The sequence below is a fragment of the Bos javanicus genome, chromosome 1 (assembly GCF_032452875.1).
Source record: "Bos javanicus breed banteng chromosome 1, ARS-OSU_banteng_1.0, whole genome shotgun sequence".
Taxonomy (NCBI): Eukaryota; Metazoa; Chordata; class Mammalia; order Artiodactyla; family Bovidae; genus Bos; species Bos javanicus.
This window is the reverse complement of record NC_083868.1, coordinates 117,412,683-117,434,338: the sequence shown is the minus strand read 5'-3', so window position 1 is coordinate 117,434,338 and position 21,656 is coordinate 117,412,683. Positions and strand designations below refer to the sequence as shown.

Sequence of the window (21,656 nt, the reverse complement as noted above, 5' to 3'; positions counted from 1 at the left end):
GAGTCATGCTAAAATTTACATTCCCTTAGAATTATCCTCCTTAAATAGAAAGTCTCATGTTTACAACGTAATTTTTAACCCTTTGGTATCATTTAAGTTTCTTTTTGTATCTATTTTATGCTCATTGGCTAAGGAGCCTGCCTGCCTTGCCCAGAGTGCATGAAATTCATTGTAATTAAAAGTGTCTGGAGTTTTAGAGTAATTATTCTTGTGGGGTTTTTTAGCTGCACCATGCAGCTTGCTAGATCTTAGTTCCGCAATCAGGGATCAAAACCATTCCTTTTGCAGTGGAATGGTGGAGTCCCAACCACTGGACTGCCAGGGAAGTAAGTCCCTCTTGTTTGCTGTTTTTAAGAATACATCCTTGCCCTTTGTGACCCAGTTAAGGACATAATCGTGACTTTGGTCTCTGTGGACAATACTCTGTATCTTATGAATTTTGATTTCAGGAATGATACAGCTAGATACTTGTGTAGGGAATTAATTTTTCTTAACTCTAAGGAAAATCATATGATGGATATTAAACTGATTACTCTCTTGGACTGAACGAGAACTCAGTACAAGTATGCTGCTGCTGCTGCTGCTAAATCGCTTCAGTCGTGTCCAACTCTGTGTGACCCCGTAGACGGCAGCCCACCAGGCTCCACCGTCCCTGGCATTCTCCAGGCAAGAACACTGGAGTGGGTTGCCATTTCCTTCTCCAGTGCGTGAAAGTGAAGTATGAGTAGGACCTAAAAGCCTTGTCCTCCTGAAATCTTGATTAGCCTATACTAAGCTGCCAGATATATTGATGTATAGATTCCCCTCTTCCATAGCAGTCAAGGTGGCATAATACACTTGCTTTTCTCAGGAGAATAATGGGCAGTGACTAAAGGCTTCTCAGTGGTCCCTCATGATGGGGTTGTACCTCTCCATCTCTTACTATCCCAGAAATTTCTGAAGATCATTTGGTTAGAAGACAAAAAACCATGTTACAAGGGAATTCATGCTTCTGGCCATGATGGAGTAACAGACCTAACTAAATTTCCTGAATAGATAATTAAAAGTAGATGAAATTTGTGAAACAACTACTTTGAGAAACTGGACAACAGGCAGTACAGGACTGATCTCCAAGAGAAAGAACATAGCAATTAACCACCACATTCAGACTTTATCCTGGGAGTGTATCTTAGTCAGCTCAGGCTGCCCTGACAAAAACCCTCAGACTGGGTGGCTTGAGCAACAGGAATTTAGGTTCTCACAATTCTGGAGACTAAAGTAATCAAGGTGCTATCAGGGTTGGTTTCTGGGGAGGCCTCTCTTCCTGGCTTGTAGACGACTGTCTTCTCACTATGTCCTCACGTGACATTTCTTCTGTGCCCATGTGGAGGGGGAGAGAGATCTTTGGTATCTCTTCTTTAAAGGACACCAACCTTATAGGATTAGAGCTGTACCATTATGACCTTATTTAGCTTTATCTCCGTAAAGGCCCTGTCTCTGATATATAGTCACATTGAGGGTTAGGGCTTCAACATATGAATTTGGGGGAACACAGTTCATAATGGGCACTTTCTGTGCTAAGATGCAGAGAAGGGGGGAGTCCCAGTCAAAGCACAGTCCTCAGTTGAGGTGGGAGTTCATGGAGGGGGCTAGAATTTGTAGGACAGAAAATTGAAGAAAGACTTATGCAAAGGAACAGCCACAAAAGTCTCCACAGGTATTTTCTTGAGTGTACTGCTGAAACCTTTTAACGCTGGGCAAAGAATGGGGAGTTGCAAGCTGAACAGTTACCAGAGCGCAAAAGGGCTGGGAAACATTCATGTTCTGAGCTGCCAGAATGGAGAGAGAAATTTAGGGCATTCAGTAGACACCGCAGACGGGTCGCATCTTGGCAGGAGAGCTAAACTAGCCCAGAGTAAAGATTACCTTAAACTCCCACCCATAAGCTTAATAACAAGCCTTGAAAGCAGCACGATCCAGAAGTAACCTGTCACATTGAACAGTCTTACACCCTGAAGGAACTAACAAAATTAAACCCTTCACAATGTAGAGTTTGCAATGTCAATCCATTAAAAAACTTACTACTCATTGAAGGAATTAGGAAAATATGAATCATAGCAGAAACACTGATAAATAGACAGCAATCAGAAATGACTGACAATAGGATTAGCAAAGATTTTTAAATAGTTTTTATCCATCTACTCAAATACTTAAGGAAAAACATGCATATGGTGATGAGAGGATTTGGAGATAACAAAAAAAGAACCAAATGGAAATTGTAGCAGTGAAACAATACAATATCTTAGATGAACAGTTCACTGGAGGGGCTTAAAAGATTGGACACTGATTAAAAGATCTATGAACTTAAGGACATTGCAAAAGAAATGAAAGAAAGAAAAATCCAAAGTGGCTACACCATTTTGCATTCTCAACAACATTGCTCCAGTTTGTCAACATCTTCATCAACACCTATTATTTGACTTTTTGACTATAGCCGTCCTAGTGGTTTGTGAAGTGGTATTTCATGGTGGTTTTATCTGAAATTTTGATAGCTAATGGTACTGAGCATATTGTCATGTGCTTATTTGCCATTTGTATATCTTCTTTGAAGAAATGTCTATAAGTTATAAGGGTTCTTCATATATCCTGCATATTAAATCTTATCAGATATATGATTTGCAAATGTCTCATTTTGTGGGTTATCTTTTTACATTCTTAACTTTTTTCTTTTTTTAGGCAACTTAAAATTTTATTGGAGTATAGTTGATTTACAATGTTGTGTTAGTTTCAAGTGTACAGCAAAGTGAATTATTTATATATTACATTGCAGGTGTATAGCAAAGTGAATCATTTATACGTTACATAGACCCACTCTTTTTTAGATTCTTTTCCCATATAGGTCATTTCAGGGTATTGAGAAGAGTTCCCTGTGCTACACTGTAGATCCTTATTAGGTTTCTGTTTTGTATATAGTAATGTGTATATGTCAATCTCAATCTCCATAGTTGTCCATCCCTGCTTCTCCTTTAGTAAACATAAATTTATTTTCTATGTCTGTGAGTCTGTTTATGTCTTGTAAATAAGTTTTTTTGTACTAGGTTTTAGATTCCATGTATAAGTGATATCATGATATTTTATCTCTCTCTAGCTTACTTCAATCAGTATGACAATCTCTAGGCCCATCCATGTTGCTGCAAAAGGCATTATTTCATTCTTTTTATATCTTAATATTCCATTGTATGTATGTGCCACATCCTCTTTACCCATTTCTCCATCAGTGGACGTTTAGGTTGCTTCCATGTCCTGACTGTTATAAATAGCACTGCAATGAACATTGGGATGCATATAGCATTTCAAATTACACTTTTTCTGGATATATGCCTAGGAATGAAAGTGCTGTATCATATTTTAACTCTATGTTTAGTTTTTTAAGGAACCTCCATACTGTTCTTCATAGTGGCTGTGCCAATTTACATTTCCACTAGCAAGTGAAGAGGGTTCCCTTTTCTCCACACCCTCTCCAGCACTTATTGCTTGTAGACTTTTTGTTGTTGTTGGCTGCACTAGGCAGCTTGTGGGATCTTAATTCCCTGACCAGGGATCAAACCTGAACCCTCAGCATTTAAAGCATAGAGTCCTAACCACTGGCTGCCAGAGAATTCCTTGTTCGTAGGTTTTTTTGATGGTGGCCACTCTGACCACTGTGAGGTGATACCTCATTGTAGTTTTGGTTTGCACTTCTCTAATAATCAGTGATGTTGATAACCTTTTCATGTGCTTTTTTGATCAAAAGGAGTACGTGAAGGCTGTATATTGTGACCCTGCTTATTTAACTTATATGCAGAGTACATCATGAGAAACGCTGGGCTGGAAGAAGCACAAGCTGGAATCAAGATTGCCAGGAGAAATATTAATAACCTCAGATATGCAGATGACACCACCCTTATGGCAGAAAGTGAAGAGGAACTCAAAAGCCTCTTGATGAAAGTGAAAGAGGAGAGTGAAAAAGTTGGCTTAAAGCTCAACATTCAGAAAACGAAGATCATGGCATCTGGTCCCATCACTTCATGGGAAATAGATGGGGAAACAGTGGAAACAGTGTCAGATTTTATTTTTTGGGGCTCCAAAATCACTGCAGATGGTGACTGCAGCCATGAAATTAAAAGATGCTTCCTTCTTGGAAGGAAAGTTATGACCAACCTAGATAGCATATTCAAAAGCAGAGACATTACTTTGCCAACAAAGGTCTATCTAGTCAAGGCTATGGTTTTTCCTGTGGTCATGTATGGATGTGAGAGTTGGACTGTGAAGAAAGCTGAGCGCTGAAGAATCAATGCTTTTGAACTGAGGTGTTGGAGAAGACTCTTGAGAGTCCCTTGGACTGCAAGGAGATCCAACCAGTCCATCCTAAAGGAGATCAGTCCTGGGTGTTCTTTGGAAGGAATGATGCCAAAGCTGAAACTCCGATACTTTGGCCACCTCATGGGAAGAGTTGACTCATTGGAAAAGACTCTGATGCTGGGAGGGATTGGGGGCAGGAGGAGAAGGGGATGACAGAGGATGAGATGGCTGGATGGCATCACTGACTCGATGGACGTGAGTCTGAGAGAACTCCGGGAGTTGGTGATGGACAGGGAGGCCTGGCGTGCTGCAATTCATGGGGTTGCAAAGAGTCGGAGATGACTGAGCAACTGAAATGAACAGATGTCTTTGGAGAAATGTCTATTCATTTTGAATTGTGGTTTTTTTTTTTTTTTTTTCATATTGAGCTAAATGAGCTGTTTGTTTATTTTGGAGAATCCCTGGTTGGCCACTTCATTTGCAAAAGTTTTCTCCCATTCTTTGGGGTTGTCTTTTTGTTGTGTTTATGGTTTCCTTTGCTGTTCATTATCTTTTAAGTTTAATTAGGTTCCATTTGTTTATTTTTGTTTTTATTTTCATTACTCTAGGGGGTGGATCAAAAAAGATTGTGCTGCAATTTACATCAGAGTGTTCTGCCGGTGTTTTCCTCCAGGAGTTTTATAGTATCTGACCTTACATTTAGATCTTTAATCCATTTTGAGTTTATTTCTGTGTGTAGTGTGAGAAGTGTGCTTGTAAGTGTTCATGTAAAAGTGTTCTTTTACATGTAGCTGTCCAGTTTTCCCAGCACCGCTTATTGAAGAGATGGTATTTTCTCCATTTTATATTCTTGCCTCCTTTGACATAGATTAGGTGTCATAGATGGCTGTTTAGATTTATCTCTGGACTTTGTATCCAGTTTCATTGATCTATATTTCTGTTTTTGTGTCAGTATCATACTGTTTTGATTACTGAATCTTTGTAGTATAGACTGTAGTCAGGGACCCTGATTCCTCCAGCTTCATTTTTTTCCCTCAAGATTGCTTTGACTCTTAATAATGTGCTTCAAAGCAGAAATTTTTTTTTTACTATTGGTGAAATCCAATTTTTATTTTTTGTTGTTGTTACTTTTCCTATTGGTATCATATCTGAAAAGACATTGCCTGATTCAGGGTCATCAAGATTTATGCCTATGTTTTCTTATAAGAGTTTTATAGTTCTTACAATTGGGTCTTTGATCCATTTTGCATTAATTCTTGTAAATGGCTTAAGGAGGCTTCCAAGTTCATTTTTTGCATGTGGAGTTCAGTTGCCTCCACACTGTTTGTTAAAAAGACTGTTTTTTCCCTCACTAAATTGTGTTGTCACCTTGTCAAAGGTCTACTGACGATAAGTGTAAGGGCTTATATCTGTATTCTCATTTTTGTTTTTTTTGCCATGTCACAGGGCTTGTGGTATCTTAGTTCCCTAACCACGGATCACACCCACACTCCAGCAGTGAAAGTGCCAAGTGCTAACCACCAGACAGCTAGGGAATTCCCTGGATTTTCAATTCTATTCTGTTTAGCCTTATGCCAGCTTGTTCTCATCTTCTATTGCTGATGATCTCTTTGCTTATATTTTCCATTTCTTTGTCTATCAGTTTAGTATTTTGTGTTGCCTGGTAATCTGTCCATTTCATTTATCTGTTTTGTTAGCATACAGTTGTTCATAGTATTCCCTTATAAACCTTTTCATTTCTTTAAGTTTTGTAAATGTCTCTTTTGTTTCTTTTTTAGATAATTTGAGTCTCTTTTCTTTCCCTTGGCCTGTCTGGCTAAAGACTTGCCAATTTTGTTGATTTTCTCAAGGAAACAACTTCCGGTTTATTGATTTCTTTTTTTTTTCTGTTGTTTTTCTATCTGCTGAAAAAGCAGCCAGAGGAAAACAAGACTTGCTTGCTTTCAGCGGAAGACTTGCTTGCTTATAGAGGAAGAACACCTACTAATACAGAACCTAAGGATACTACACTTAAAATGGCTGCATTGAATTTCTTTTAAAAATTTTGTTTTTTTTAAAAAAAGCATGTTTCCTTTGAGTCTGAATACTATGTTTGACCTTTGCATGAGACAGTACACTTTCCCTGTCCCCAAATTCTCAGATAATACCATGTCCCAGAGTTCATGGTAGAGGTGATGGTTTTTCCTTCCAGCAAAAAAGGAAAAAAACGAAGCAAAGCATAGTGTGCTGTGGTCCCAGTGTAAGCAGGAGTCTGCACTGATTATGACGCTTTTATGGAATTTTTTTCCTCCTTCCTTTTAGCCTTAATCCAGTCATTATCAACCTCAACTGTGCTTTAGAATCAGCTGGGGAGTTTTTAGAAAACCACTGAAGCCCATTTCTAGCCTGCTGCTGTTGCTGTTTAGTCGCCAAGTCATGTCCAACTCTTTGTGACCCCGTGGACCATAGCCCACCAGGCTCCTCTGTCCATGGGATCCTCCAGGCAAGAATACTGGGGTGGGTTGCCATTTCTTTCTCCAGGGGATCTTCCCGACCCAGGGACCAAACCCACGTCTCCTGCTTGTCAGTGTGTATGTGTATGTGTGTAAATATATATGTATGTGTGCATGTGTATATATATAAATGTAAACTATGTGTATTGTATATGTATGTATATATGCATGTTGTGTTTTTTTCACTATTATTTGAAAATTTAAAAATATATTCTGAAGTGGTGAGAACAGTGATCTTTAAACTGGGTGTATGAAGACCCCTGGGGGTGGAAGACTTCTCCAGGGAATCAGCTTTAGCTGAATATCCAGGGTAGAGTTGACATCCCAAGTATACTTTGTCCAGTTTCCCTATCATATGAGGTACAAAATTGAGGTGAGTCTTGGTCATGAAACAGATACTGTTACACACACACAAATACACACACATATAAACACTGTTGGGAGAAAAAATTTTCCCGTTGCCTTACGTCCTAGTGGTTGGGGCCTGGGTGTTAATTGACAACTGCCAGTTTGAAGATCATGTCAAGGGGTTTGCAGTTCTTTGCTTTCAATAAAATTTTGAAAGGGTAAGTCATAAATGTCCACTAAAATTTTACTTTCAATTATCAATATTTGTCATTTTAATCAACCATGTGCTACTAGTAATTGTAATGTTAACTCAGTCAAATGTTATTTTGAACACTTAGAGCCTTAAGATCATAGGAAGTTAAGTTTAAACATTTTTAAAGTAAATATATACTTTGCTAGTCAAGAAATATGAGGAGATGATCAGTAATAGATCTTTAAGCATAAAAATGTATCACAGTCCAATAAACATCTTTGAAAGAAGTAGGGCTGAAAGTGTAAGTTCAAGGTGGGAGGTGGGAGGGAGGTTCAAGAGGGAGGGGACATACGTATACCTATGGTCGATTCATGTTGATGTATGGCAGAAAACTACAATATAAAGCAATTACCCTCTAATCAAACAAATTTTTAAAAAACAGTGTAAGTTCAAAAAGGAAAAAAAGAATGTTGTTAAGAGTGAGTTCATATATTTTTTAATGGAAAATGACAGGTCATATTGCTGTGGCCTTTAGGTTCAATTGGATTCATTTCCGAAAGTAATGTTTTATTTCAAAATGTCAAGATTCATAGTATATTGGAAATTAGGTCCTTCACAACTGCTTAAACTTATGATGAATCATTATAGATGTCAACTGAAAAATGTAGAAGGGAGACCGTGCATTAAAAAAATTTTTTTTAAGGGCTCAAGAAGGGAAAAGTGAAAATCACTGGTCTAGATTCCTGTTTCCTTCTGGAGGGCCAAGGACCACTCGCTACAAGGTATTTTTATTTTAAACTTTGTCTTCATAGTTAATGAAGCAGAAATTGATTCATACTTTACACCTTCACCTGTTTTAGGACTGATAACTAATAAATGCTGCAAAAAAAAAAAAAAGTATGTTTAGGGAAATTGTGTGGGTGTGTTTTGTATATTCACTTTCTATCCATTCCGTGTCCTTAAAGGAGAAACAAATATGTCTGTGTAGTACCAAGTTACTTTTGCTGTCATTAATACTTATCAATACAGTTTATTTCATAGGAATAATGAAATCATTCCATTCTGACATCAGCCTTCATTTCCTGTCAATTTTTAGTCCAATTTACCTAACCTAACTTTATTACTATTTCTATGAATTCTCAGAAGAAAGGTGGGTTCATTCTTTGGTTTGGTCAGAGGGACTGTGGGAATGTGGGGCTCTGCACAAGCTTTGCAAGGTTCCTGTAACAGATGAGGGTTCCCATAACTGAGCACAACCTACTCCAGGCTATGCCCTGTACGTTTATCCTCTCTAATGGCCACCGCAGCCATGGCAAGTTGATTCTGTCTTTTTCAGTTTACATCTGAGAGAACTGAGGCTGACAGAGGTAAGTAGCCCAAAGGCACACAGCTAGTTGGTGGAGAGCTAGGATGTATCCCTGGGATGGTCTATCGGATGACTTCCACTTCAGCATACTGCCCTCTGGGCTCTAAGAGCAAAGAAGAGCACTCAGGTGAGGAACAGAGGGAAGAACACTGGATGGAATCTGAAGACCTGGGCTCACTTTCCAGACCTGGGCTCAACTTCCTGACTAGTTGTGACATCATAAGAAGTCACCATCTTCCTGTCTTACTCTCATTGGAACTTTGCAGGATTATATGAGATTTAAACTGCAAGCAATACAGGAGTATGTAGAAGCATTATTTCGTACTGTCTCCTAGCTCTTACTTTGTTATAGAATTAATGGGAAACCATCATATCACCTTTTGGCCACAGTGTTCATAAAACATCATTCAGTTTTCTGGGATTGGGGACTGGGTTATGTTTTTCTGCCTCTGTTAAATCCTACAGTGTTTGTATTGTCAAAGCTTGGAAGTGTGTAGAAGTGTGGAGTATTCCTCCCTGATTTTGGCATTGGGAAAAGAACCCAGGTAGTGGATGGATATTAGGAAAATATTTGCACATCTTTTTAAGATAAATATTACCTGTGTGCATTCTAGATGTTGATCTAAAATAAATAGACTGCCAGATATTTCTCTAACTAAAATGGTTTATTTTGGATCACAGCAAAGAATTATAGAGTCTGCAGCCATGTTGGGCCATGTGCAGGTTTCCACCCAATAAAAAGTAAAGAGAACTGTTTTACAGATGGGGGAAGGATCCTGGGAGGGTATAGGAAATAAAAGAGTCCATGGCTTTTCAGTGGGTCTTTGCCAGGAAACAAATCTTCTAGTTGGGCTCCGCTACCTTGTAGGACGTGAGAGCTGCCCCTTCTGGTCTCCCAGTTTTATTCCACTGAGGTTTCTGTTTAACGTTTTGTACAGATGATCCATGAATTGAATGAACTTGGGTAGAGAACATCTACGCTGTTCATGTTGAGCTCTGAATCTGGTCTCTAGAATTATGTAAGGGTACTCTTGCCTGGAAAATCCAGGAGCCTGGTAGGCTGCAGTCCATGGGGTCGCCAAGAGTCGGACACAACTGAGCGACTTCACTTTCACTTTTCACTTTCATGCATTGGAGAAGGAAATGGCAACCCACTCCAGTGTTCTTGCCTGGAGAATCCCAGGGATGGTGGAGCCTGGTGGGCTGCCATCTATGGGGTTGCACAGAGTTGGACACGACTGAAGCGACTTAGCAGCAGCAGCAGCAGAGTTACAAAACAAGAATACAGTGTGTATTAAAGTAATATCACTTGTTCCTTAAGGAGAAAAGAAATTTCTAGGTTCCAGCCTGGTTCCCCACTCTACTTTCAAGAATTCAGTTAAAGCTTTTGCTGACCCATAGAATTGTTGTTTCTCCCCAATAACTGCTTCAACTGTCTTTTCTATGTTTGTTTGCCTGCTTCTGGCTAGTCTTTTTTTTTTTTTTAAGAACAATTTCAGATATTAAAAACATAAAGAATAATTAACGAGGGTCCATAAACTTACCGCCTTGCTTAAGCAATAGTTAAAGGCCCTGCAGTCCTCCCCCCATACATAAACCTCCAGTGGCAAGCACCAGCCTGAAATTTGACATCTGTAATTCCCATGCCTTTCTTTATACTTTACCTGCATGGATATGTCTAGCTAAATGATATAAATGGTTGCTTTTGCATGCTTTAAAACTTTATATAAATAGAACAATACTAAACATATCCACAGAGAAGGCAATGGCACCCCACTCCAGTACTCTTGCCTGGAAAATCCCATGGACAGAGAAGCCTGGTAGGCTGCAGTCCATGGGGTCCCTAAAAGTCGGACACAACTGAGCGACTTCACTTTCACTTTTCACTTTCCTGCATTGGAGAAGGAAATGGCAACCCACTCCAGTGTTCTTGCCTGGAGAATCCCAGGGACGGGGGAGCTTAGTGGGCTGCCGTCTCTGGGGTTGCACAGAGTCCAACACGACTGAAGTGACTTAGCAGCAGCAGCAGCAAACATATCCATCTGCCCTCTTGATCTTTTCATTCAAAGTGAAGAGTTTTTGAGGGTTGTTCATATTGATTTAGGTAGGTCTAGTTCATTCATTTCACTGCTGTATGGAATTCCATTATATGGAATATGTCAGTTCAGGTTGCTTAACTAAGTGCCACAGACTGGATAGCTTACAAACACAATTTTATTTCTCACAGCTCTGGAGACTGGAAATGTGAGATCAGGGTTCCTGCATGGTCACACTTTGGTGAGAGCCCTTTTCCAGCTTACAGACTACTTTTCTCTTTGGATTGAAGCCCCTCTACCCTCAATGCCTGGAGTAAAACCTGTGACCCTCCACCCATCTCTGCATGTTTCCGCAAATCATTGTGGCTTCTGTAAGTGCTTGGTCAAGGGTAGGGTTTGCTCAAGTCATATCTGGCCGTTTCCTGCCAACCTAATGGGGTGGAAAATACCTCAAAAGCCGCTGAGCACATTTCACTTACTCATCTTCTGGACACAGTGACTCTATGGGCATCATTTGAATTACCTGTGATTTCTGCAGTCACCCTACTTAAGGATTACTAGTTGCCTTAGGCGGGGGAAATTCTGTGATTATTCTGAGACTGGTCAGCTGACTCGCTCACCTTTGTGCCTCCCTCTTCAACCCTACATGCCATTTAGTTCCTGGGCTGGGACAGGTGATCTGTTTTCGGTGCTCCCTATAATTCTACCTCTGCACTTACTCATTGTTTTGTCCTGGTCTCTTTTCCCCTGAGGATAGAGAAATGTGATTTTTAGCTTTGTATCACTAGTGGATGTCACAAAGTAGGCATGTAATAAATGCTTAAACAGGTGAAGAAATGAATGCATGGTATAACCTCTAGATCTGGAATGAAAACCTGGTTTATTAGCACATTGAATCTGAAGAGAGACAGTGTGTGTTCCAGATGTTTCTGGTAGAAATTTGTAATCAGTGGCTATTCACTCTTGAGAAAACCAGATTTTCCACAGACTGGTAGATTGAACTATACTTGGGGCAGAGTCAATTTTAGTGTATTCTCAAACTCCACCATTAAGCACAAATAGAGCAGTGAAGAGACACCCAGAATTTTGCTCCCTGGCCATGTCCATCCCAGGTAGAGACTTTATTCATTCATCAGGTGTAAATATGTTTTCACATAAACAAGAGAGAAAGAGGCTGATTTTTTCCCCTAGTGTGTTGTCACTTTGCTTACTAGTTTCCCCACAAAAAGCCTGTGTTATTTGGAAAATGACTCAATGGGGCATCATCTCTGAGGAGTCTGGATGGGTGTTACATAGTCATTTTCATCTTCCAAGACAAGGATGTAAAAAGTGGATGCAGATAGTAGAGTCATCCCCCCGCCCCCCACAGGACTGACTCCTGTATGCATTGGTCAATGCTGGGTCACTACAGGTGTGACAGAGAAATGTACGTGATTCTCTTCCTAGCTGTGGACACAAGTAAGTCTTTTTATCACCTGAGTTTGATTTCCCAGTTTGGCTCAAATCAAGGTTTTCCTAATTCTTGGATTTTACTGTGTGTCATGGGGGAAAAACTGACACAGACACTCCCTCCAAGGAAGCATATAATTTGAGGAGTTCCCACTAGCTCATTGCCTGGAAAATCCCATGGACGGAGGAGCCTGGTGGGCTACAGTCCATGGGGTTTCGAAGAGCTGGACACGACTGACGCGACTTAGCAGCAGCAGCAGCAGCACTAGCTCACTGGCTATCTTTGCATTATAGGTTGTCTTGAGCCAACTTTAACAAAGTCTTGGGCCAGCCTTTAACTTAGGCTTTGTCAAAGAGATGCATTTAAAATAAATTATTATGTATTTGGCTGTCCTGTGTCTTAGTTGCAGCATATGGGATCTAGTTCCCTGATTAGGGATTGAACCTGGGCCCCCTGCATTGAGAGCACAGAGTCTTAGCCACTGGACCACCAAGGAAGTCCCAAAGGGATGCATTTTGGAAATAACTTTACTCCTCATACTATTTTCTTATTACCTGAATTATATTCACCTATTTAAACATTGTTTTTCTATATTGACTATATTCTGAAAATATTTCTTATATTGTTTCTGGAATAAGGTGGAGTATAAACAAAATATACATACATGATCTTTGTTGTCTCACAGGAAAATGAGAGAATGATCCTGATAAATTACTTGGATTAAGTAAAGTCTTAATTACCCTTTCGGTATTTTCTAACATAGCTTTAAAAAAGGACTGTGCAGTTTCTATGTTTATAAAAAATTATCATTAAAGTCAGAGAAGGCAATGGCACCCCACTACAGTATTCTTGCCTGGAAAATCCCATGGACGAAGGAGCCTGGTAGGCTGCAGTCCTTGGGGTCGCTCAGAGTCGGACACGACTGAAGTGACTTAGCATAGCATAGCATCATTAAAGTATAATATTTGCTTCTTCAAAATACAACATTGGCATCCAAAATTTTACCAATTTTATTTAGATACATCTATTGAAACAAGTTAAACTCTGAAAGCTTTTGCTTTATTCATTCACGAAGGCAATGGCACCCTACTCCAGTACTCTTGCCTGGAAAATCCCATGGATGGAGGAGCCTGGTAGGCTGCAGTCCATGGGATCACTAAGAGTCGGACACGACTGAGCGACTTCACTTTCACTTTTCACTTTCCTGCATTGGAGAAGGAAATGGCAACCCATTCCAGTGTTCTTGCCTGGAGAATCCCAGAGACGGGAAGCCAGGTGGGCTGCCCTCTATGGGGTCGCACAGAGTCGGACACGACTGAAGCGACTTAGCAGTAGCAGCAGTAGCAGCATTTTTCATAAAGTGGTAGTACATTTACCAGTGAAAATGGAAATACTAAAGTTTCATGAGATATTTGTTTCCAGTTCACTAAGAAATAGTGTGCATTTAGTTTTTTGACTTATTTTGTGGCTCTCTATTTAATAGAGTTTAACTTTCTACAGCTTTTCTTGGGGAGTAGAAATCCAGTTTTCTTCCTCTTTCAAAATTCTTATTGGGAATGACTAAATTCCCTTGTTTGAGAGGCTTCTGTTTTCGTTTTCCAAAAACACACCCATACACAAATACAGGAAAAGGACTGGAAAGAAAGCACAACATTAGAGATGGATATCTCCATCTAGTGAGACTGCTTTCAAAATCTTTATGCTTTAGTGGTAATCACTTTGTAATGTACAGAAACATCCAATCACTACGCTGTGCTCCTGGAACTAACATAGTATTGCAGGGCAAATATATGTCAATAAAACACATAAAATCTTTATACGGTTGACCCTTGAACAACAGGTGTTCAAACTACTCAGGTCCACTTGTGCGGGGAATTTTTTCACTAGTACCACCACAAACTCCTCTGTTCTCAAGTGTGTCGAATCCACAGATGCAGAACTGCCGATCTAGAGGAACTGTGGCTCCTGAGGCACGCTGGATGCAGAGAAACTGAAGGTAGGGCTGCTACTGCTAAGTCACTTCAGTCGTGTCCGACTCTGTGCGACCCCATAGACAGCAGCCCACCAGGCTCCCCCGTCCCTGGGATTCTCCAGGCAAGAACCCTGGAGTGGGTTGCCATTTCCTTCTCCAATGCATGAAAGTGAAAAGTGAAAGTAAATCACCCAGTCGTGTCCGACTCTTAGTGATCCCATGGACTGCAGCCTACCAGTCTCCTCCATCCATGGGATTTTCCAGGCGAGAGTACTGGAGTGGGCTGCCATTGCCTTCTCCAGAAGGTAGGGAGGGGTGACTAAAAATAATACTCTCCCTCTCTCCTTTTTTTTTTTTTTTCCCAGTATGTGGAGGGTTGGTGCCCCTTAGTCCAGCTGTTCAGGGGTCAGCTATATTTTTTTTTCTGTAATCTTGCATCATTTCTACAGTGAGTTGATATGACTTTTTGTTTTTTTTTGCCCGCCCCTTGTGGCGTATGGAATCTTAAGTTTTCTGATGTACAGAATCCACGCTCTCCACAGTGAAAGTGCAGATTCCCAACCACTGGACTGCTACGAAATTCCCTGGTATGACTTTGATTAGCAGGAAAACCTAGCAAGGAAATGCACTCTGGAACATACTGCTCACTCACTATTAGAGCTGCATAGATGCCAATACACTGGACATGTCTCTTATGTTTCAATCCCCTAGGGCTTTGCTGACGTTGCTGCCAGCTTTACCTGAAGCAAAAAGTTTTCATTTCTTCTTCTTTTTTTTTTTAAATAATTTTTATTTATTTTATTATTTACTTTTGGCTGGGCTAGGTCTTCGCTGTTGCAGGCCGGCTTTCTCTAGCTGCTGTGAGCAGGAGTTATGGTACATCCGCTTCTCACTGCGGTGGCTTCCCCTGTTGCAGAGCACAGGTTCTAGCATGCTGGAGCTTCAGCAGTTGTGGGTCTCTGGCTCTAGAGCACAGGCTCAGTCGTTGTGGCACATGGGTTTAGTTACTTCTGGGCACGTGGGATAGAACTCGTGTCCCCTGCACTGGCAGACAGATTCTTATCCACTGCACTGCCAGGGAAGTCCAAAAGTTTTCATTTCTTTCCTCATCTGTTACACTGATGTGCATATGTGTATCTTCTCAAAGATGATAATTTTATCTGTTCAAAATTGTACACATAAAATTTAAAATATGCATAAGCAAAATAAAATGATAATCCTGAGATCAGGAATAAAAGAATACAAGGATTTGTAGTACTACTGTAAGCTTTAAGTATATTAATAATTCCTTTGAAATTTACAAATGGGCAGACCTACAGACTTAGAGTGTTTTCTTCTCTCTCAATTTATGCAGCATTACCATATGACAACTTTATGGCTAGAAGAGTTTAATTTTTTTCTTATGTCAAACTGTAATTGATTTGTAATATTTTATTATTTTCAGATACAAAGTGATTTGGTTATATATAATCTATGCATTTATGTATATTCTTTTTAAAAATTATTTTCCATTATAGGTTATTACAAGATATTGACTATAGTTCTTTGTAAAAGTGAAAGAAAGTGAAAGTGAAGTCACTCAGTCATGTCCGACTCTTTGCAACCCTATGGACTGTAGCCTACCACGCTCCTCTGTCCATGGGATTTTCCAGGTGAGAGTACTGGAGTGGGTTGCCATTTTCTTCTCCAGAGGATCTTCCCAACCCAAGGATCGAACCTGGGTCTCCCACATTGTAGGCAGATGCTTTACCATCTGAGCTACCAAGGAAGTCAATAAATCCTTGTTTAGCTATTTTATATATGGCAATGTGTATCTGTTAATCCTATACTCCTGATTTTCCCCTACTTCCCCTTCTCCTTTGGTAATCATAAATTTGTTTATGTCTGTGAGTTTGTTTCTGGTTTGAAAATAAGTTGATTTGTACTATTTTTTTAGATTCCACATATAAGTGATATCGTATGATATGTGTCTTTCTCTGATTTGCTTCACTTAGTATGATAATCTCTAGGTCCATCCACGTTGCTTGCTGCAAATGGTATTTATTTCATTCCTTTTTGTGGCTGAGTAATATTCCATTGTATATATGTACCGTATCTTCTAGGTTGCTTCCTTGTCTTGGCTATTGCAAATAGTGCTGCTGTGAACATTGGGGTGTATGAACTTTTTGAATTAGAGTTTTCATCTTTTCCAGATATATGCCCAGGAGTGGGACTGCTAGATCATATGGTACCTCTATTTTTAGTTTTGTGTTTATTTTTTTAAAGAATCTCCATGCTGTTCTCCAGCATGAAGTGGCTGCACCAATTTACATTCCCACCAACAGTATAAGATGGTTCCCTTTTCTCCACACTCTCTCCAGCATTTATTATTTGTGACTGGAGTGGGGTGACACCTCATTGTAGTCTCAATTTGCATTTCTCTAATAATTAGTGATGTTGAGAATCTTTTCATGTGTTTGTCGGCCATCTGTATATCTTCTTTGGTGAACTGTCTATTTAGGTTTTCTGCCCATTTTTTTAAAATTGGGTGGTTTGTTTTTTGATATTGAGTTGTATGAGCTGTTTGTATATTTTGGAAATTAAACTCTTGTTAGTTGCATTGTTAGCAAATATTTTCTCCCAGTTAGTAGGTTGTCATTTTGTTTATGGTTTCCTAGAAAAGTTTAATTTTTTTGAAGAGGTTTTTATTGTGAAAAATGAGAAAAAAATACCCTATGAATTAACAGAGTAGATTATTTAAAAAAACCCACCAAGTTTACTTTAAACAGCCATGTGAAAAAACAGGCATTGATAAATAAAGTCTATGGCATATCTCAATATACTTTGGGATGCAGATATCCAAAGTAAAATTTATCACTGTTGTTTTTAACAACTGAAACCCTTAAATAACAACTGCCTTAAAAAATTTTTTTTATAGAAGTTAATTTACAATGTTGTGTTAGTTAATGGGGTATAGTAAAGTCGTTTGGTTATACACATATGTTTTCTTTTTCATATTCTTTTCCATTATGGTTTATTACAGGATATTGAATAGTTCTCTATACTATACAATGAGACCTTGTTCATCTGTTTTATATGTAATACTTTGTATCTGCTAATCCCAAACTCCTAATTCATCCCTCCCCCACCCCGCCTTCACCCTTTGGTAACATAAGTTTGTTAAAAAAAAAAAAAAAAAAAAAGATGGTGAATGGATTAATACCAAAGCCAACCCTCAGTCTCCCAGTAGCTCACCCACTTCCTGCGGCCCAGCACTCAGCCCTCCCTGGGACACCTCATCCTTCCACTCCTGTGCCCTTCAGCCCTTCCCCATGCTTCCTCAGCAGCCTCTTAGTAGGAAAGCAATATGATTTAGTCCTAACACTAATGAATAACTAGCAGCTAGATTTACTTCCTCTTGCTGCTGCTGCTAAGTCGCTTCAGTCGTGTCCAACTCTGTGCGACCCCAGAGACGGCAGCCCACCAGGCTCCCCGTCCCTGGGATTCTCCAGGCAAGAACACTGGAGTGGGTTGCCATTTCCTTCTCCAATGCATGAAAGTGAAAAGTGAAAGTGAAGTCGCTCAGTTGTGTCCGACTCTTGGCGACCCCATGGACTGCAGCCTACCAGGCTCCTCTGTCCGTGGGATTTTCTAGGCAAGAGTACTGGAGTGGGGTGCCATTGCCTTCTCCTCTTGCTACACACACTTAAACACCAAATCTGTTATCACTGTAAGGAATGGCCCCTCCTACGAGATTCCTCCCTCTCCCAAGAATAGAGAACTGGGAAGTCAGGAAGTTCAGGAGAGGGCAGGCTGGGCATTCCAGTCTTTAGGGCTCTCCACCTAAAGACTCTCACCTCTGCTTTCTGCTCTTAAGTAATTTTATCACTGAGCAGAGGCTGCTGTGCTGTGCTGTGCTATCCCTGTGGATCCAGCAAATCCCTCCTCCCTCCCCTCAGAAGGGGAAAGACACGTGGTCCCATAATCCTTTGCCAGTGGGATCCCACTATGGTTCCCCAGGGAGATGCACCTGCCTGAGGTGTGGGAGGTGGAAGAGGAGCAGCGGCCGTTGCTCACTTCTGGCAGGAGGGTGGCCTTTGCAGGGTGGCAGTTGTTTGCCATTCCTGCATTGGAGTGTGAGTAGCTCCTGCCACTCTCTCCCTGGGTGCTGTTGGCTTTGTGACTTCCTGCTGCTGCTGCTGCTGCTAAGTCACGTCAGTCATGTCCGACTCTGTGTGACCCTGTAGACGGCTTCCTGAGATTCCCTCATTTTCCCAAATAGCAGAGCTGTTCCTTGACCTTCACTTTCCCAGCTTTTCCGGAGGTTGTGAAAGCACCTGCTCCCTCCCTGCTTTCTGTTTTCCTGATGGAACTCTGACTGAAAAATAAGGCCTTTGGCTGACTTACTTATTCTCTGTTGTCCCCAAAGTCAGTGGTTTAGTTTTCTGACCAAGAGTGCAAACCAGGGATGACTCAGGATGTGCTCCAAATTTGTAATAAAGCCCATTTATTGGTATTTCCTAGTCATTGTATACACTTTTCTTGAGATCTCCCACACTGCCTCCCAGAAAAACACAGCAGAACAAATGAAAGCACCATCATCATTTGTTAAATGTTTTCATTTATCATAGCTGCTATTGTTGTTATTATGTCTTGCTTCATACCAGAATTGTGACAAAGGGCAATTAGTTTTAGAGAAAGTGAAGAAAGGTAGGAAGGTTGCTTTAATTTTTCCCAAACCTGGCTGGAGGGGAAATTCACACATCCTTCCAGTTTATGAAACAGGCGTCGGATCTTTATTAAACTGGCCAGCAGAAGAAGGTCATCCCCGTTCAGGTATCGGAGCGCTGGAATCTCCTTAGCATTTAGCAGCTTTTCAGCAAAGAGAAAGAGAAAGGAAGCTCAGGGTTCCATGTGGAAATAGTGACTGCAGAAGCAGGAGGTGGGAGGAGGCAAGAGGCAACACTAGTTAGGGGCTGGAGTCTTCTGTGAGTCTGCTGCTGCTGCTACGTCACTTCAGTCGTGTCCAACTCTGTGTGACCCCATAGGCAGCCCACCAGGCTCCCCTGTCCCTGTGATTCTCCAGGCAAGAACACTGGAGTGGGTTGCCACTTCCTTCTCCAATGCATGAAAGTGAAAAGTGAAAGTGAATTCGCTCAGTTGTGTCCGACTCTTGGCGACCCCATGGACTGCAGCCCACCAGGCTCCTTCGTCCATGGGATTCTCCATGCAAGAGTACTGGAGTGGGGTGCCATTGTTATCTATAAATAGGGGCAGTGGTATTAATTCTGATCTGAACAGGAATGATCTCTGGAGATTTGAGAGACTAGAGCAGACCAGACCAAACAGAATTTGCATATTTTCTTTCAAATGCTTACTACGCATTCAAGTCATTATAACAGCATATACTATTTCACCAGCATCTATTGAGGGGAGCACAGAAATGCTATAGTTATCCTGTCCCTGGGACACACCCAGTGTGAAGTGAGTACTGGTTTGGAGGCTGGGAAGGTGGTGGGGAGCACCTGAGCTGGGCTTTCCAGAAGGCCCCGGGATGACTGACACTCCTTTTCTTCTCCCAAATGTGCCCCCACCTCCAGGAGCTGCTGCACATGAACATCCCCAAGACCCTTCCTTGCCCTCTGTGCTGCCCATGTCCTCTCAGCCTTGGGTGACCCAGGCTGATGCTGTCTCCTCGAGCTGCAGGAAGGTCAAAGGTCCCCAGCCTTGCTTGGAATGTTTCCAAGGCTGAGCTTTAGGACCAGCCCAGGAGGGGCATGTAGCCTCAGTGGGGTGGGCTAAAGCAAGCCCATCTGCTACCTCCTGCAGGCAGAGTGGCCACTTATTCACCTGCCAGAGATGTGAGATCACAGTATTCTGCATTTTCACCCCTCCCCACATTGGAAGGAAGGGAGGGAGAAAGGAAAGAGGGATGGGGGAAGGAGGTTAAGATAGCTGAGAAATGAAGGGTGAATCACCATTTTTAGTTTTCTTCAATCCCAAATCCCATAAAATAGGAAACATTTTCAGAGAGTAAATCAATAGGAAATAGGAAAGATTTTCATCAGCAGGAATAATCTTAAGGAATTCCTGAAAATTGAGAAGCAGCTGGGACCACTGAGAGATCAATGATCAAATGAATGCACTGGTCCAGAGCACACATATTCTGAGCTCAAAGGCAAGTGAATATCAGGATGGCATTTCAGGCAAAGAGCGTTAAGAGGGAAACATATTGATGATGTTAAATTTTTTCATCAAAATAGAAACAAAAACCCTCGGTGATACTCTGAGTCACACAATGGACACAAAGCTGAAGGGCCAATAGGTGGGCTGACCCAGGGGTGAAAGGTGTAACTCACCATGAAGACAACGCCTTGAATTTCCTAACCACAGAACTTCAAGACAGACAAAGCAAAACATGATAGAAATTATAGGAAAAAACAGACAAATTCACAGTTCTACTGGGATATTTTCATACGTCTCTCAGAAATAAACCAACAATATAAGAAGAAAAGGATATAGAGAGAAGTATGAAGAGAACAATTAAACATACGTTATACAATTTGTGCCAATAACATGCAACCATTTGGGGGGGTCAAATATACATGGAACAGTCACAAATTATGTCATCAACTACAAAGAAAATATCCCTGCATTCTAAACAGCAAGAACACATGTAAGCCATATTCCTTGACCATTTAGAAGTTCATGAGAAAAGGTAGCAAATTTAAAAAACCTTATTTGAAAGTTCAGTAATTACTGAGTTGAAGAAATCAAAATAGAACTCATAGACTATATAGAAGTGAAAGAAAACAAGAGCACTATATGAGTCCCATGGTAGGGGTGGGGTGGGGTGCTGGGAGTTTACACAGGGTGGTCAGGAAAGGACTCTGAGAGCAGAACCTGAGGGAAGTGCTAAGTGGGGTATGGGGCATTTTAGGTTGAGGGAACAGCAAGTGCAAAAGCCCTGCGGCAGTGATGTGCATGGCATTGTCCACAACAGCAAAAAGGCCATGGTGGCTAGAGCAAAGTGGGTAGGAAAAGAGGACCACAGAGAAATATTAAAAAATGAAGTCCAGATCATGTATAGTATTGTAGGTGTTTTATAGGATCTTGGCTTTTACTCTGAGTAACGTTAGAAGTCACAGTTAGACCATTTTCATTAGTCGCTAGGTATTTTTTGATTTCCTCTGATTTCTTCAGTGATCCAATGGTTGTTTAGTAGCAGATTGTTTAGCTTCCATGTGTTTGTGTTCTTTACAGTTTTTTTCTTGTGGTTTATTTCTAATCTTATGGCTTTGTGATTGGAAAAGATGTTTGATATGATTTCAATTTTCTTAAATTTAACGAGGCTGACTTTGTGGCCCAGCATGTGGTCAATCCTGGAGAATGTTCCATGTGTACTTGTGAAGAACATGTATTCTGCTGCTTTTGGATGGAATGCCCTATAAATATCAATTACGCTTTCAAAATATCACTCTTACTATCATGATAGAATTG

General features: G+C 40.7%; 1 protein-coding gene across 2 annotated transcripts in view; it reads right to left on the bottom strand.

Annotated features, from left to right (window-relative positions):
• Positions 1-14,946: 14,946 nt before the first annotated feature.
• ERICH6 (glutamate rich 6) overlaps positions 14,947-21,656 on the bottom strand; it is a 49,809-nt gene continuing 43,099 nt past the window's right edge. The window contains exon 14 of one of the 2 annotated variants that reach the window (XM_061418941.1): positions 14,947-15,337. In XM_061418941.1, the coding sequence (XP_061274925.1) occupies positions 15,284-15,337 (54 nt within the window). In that variant the 3' untranslated portion in view covers positions 14,947-15,283. Of the gene's footprint in view, positions 15,338-18,760; positions 19,029-21,656 lie in introns of those variants that run through there. The other variant, XM_061418932.1, reaches the window with a different exon arrangement.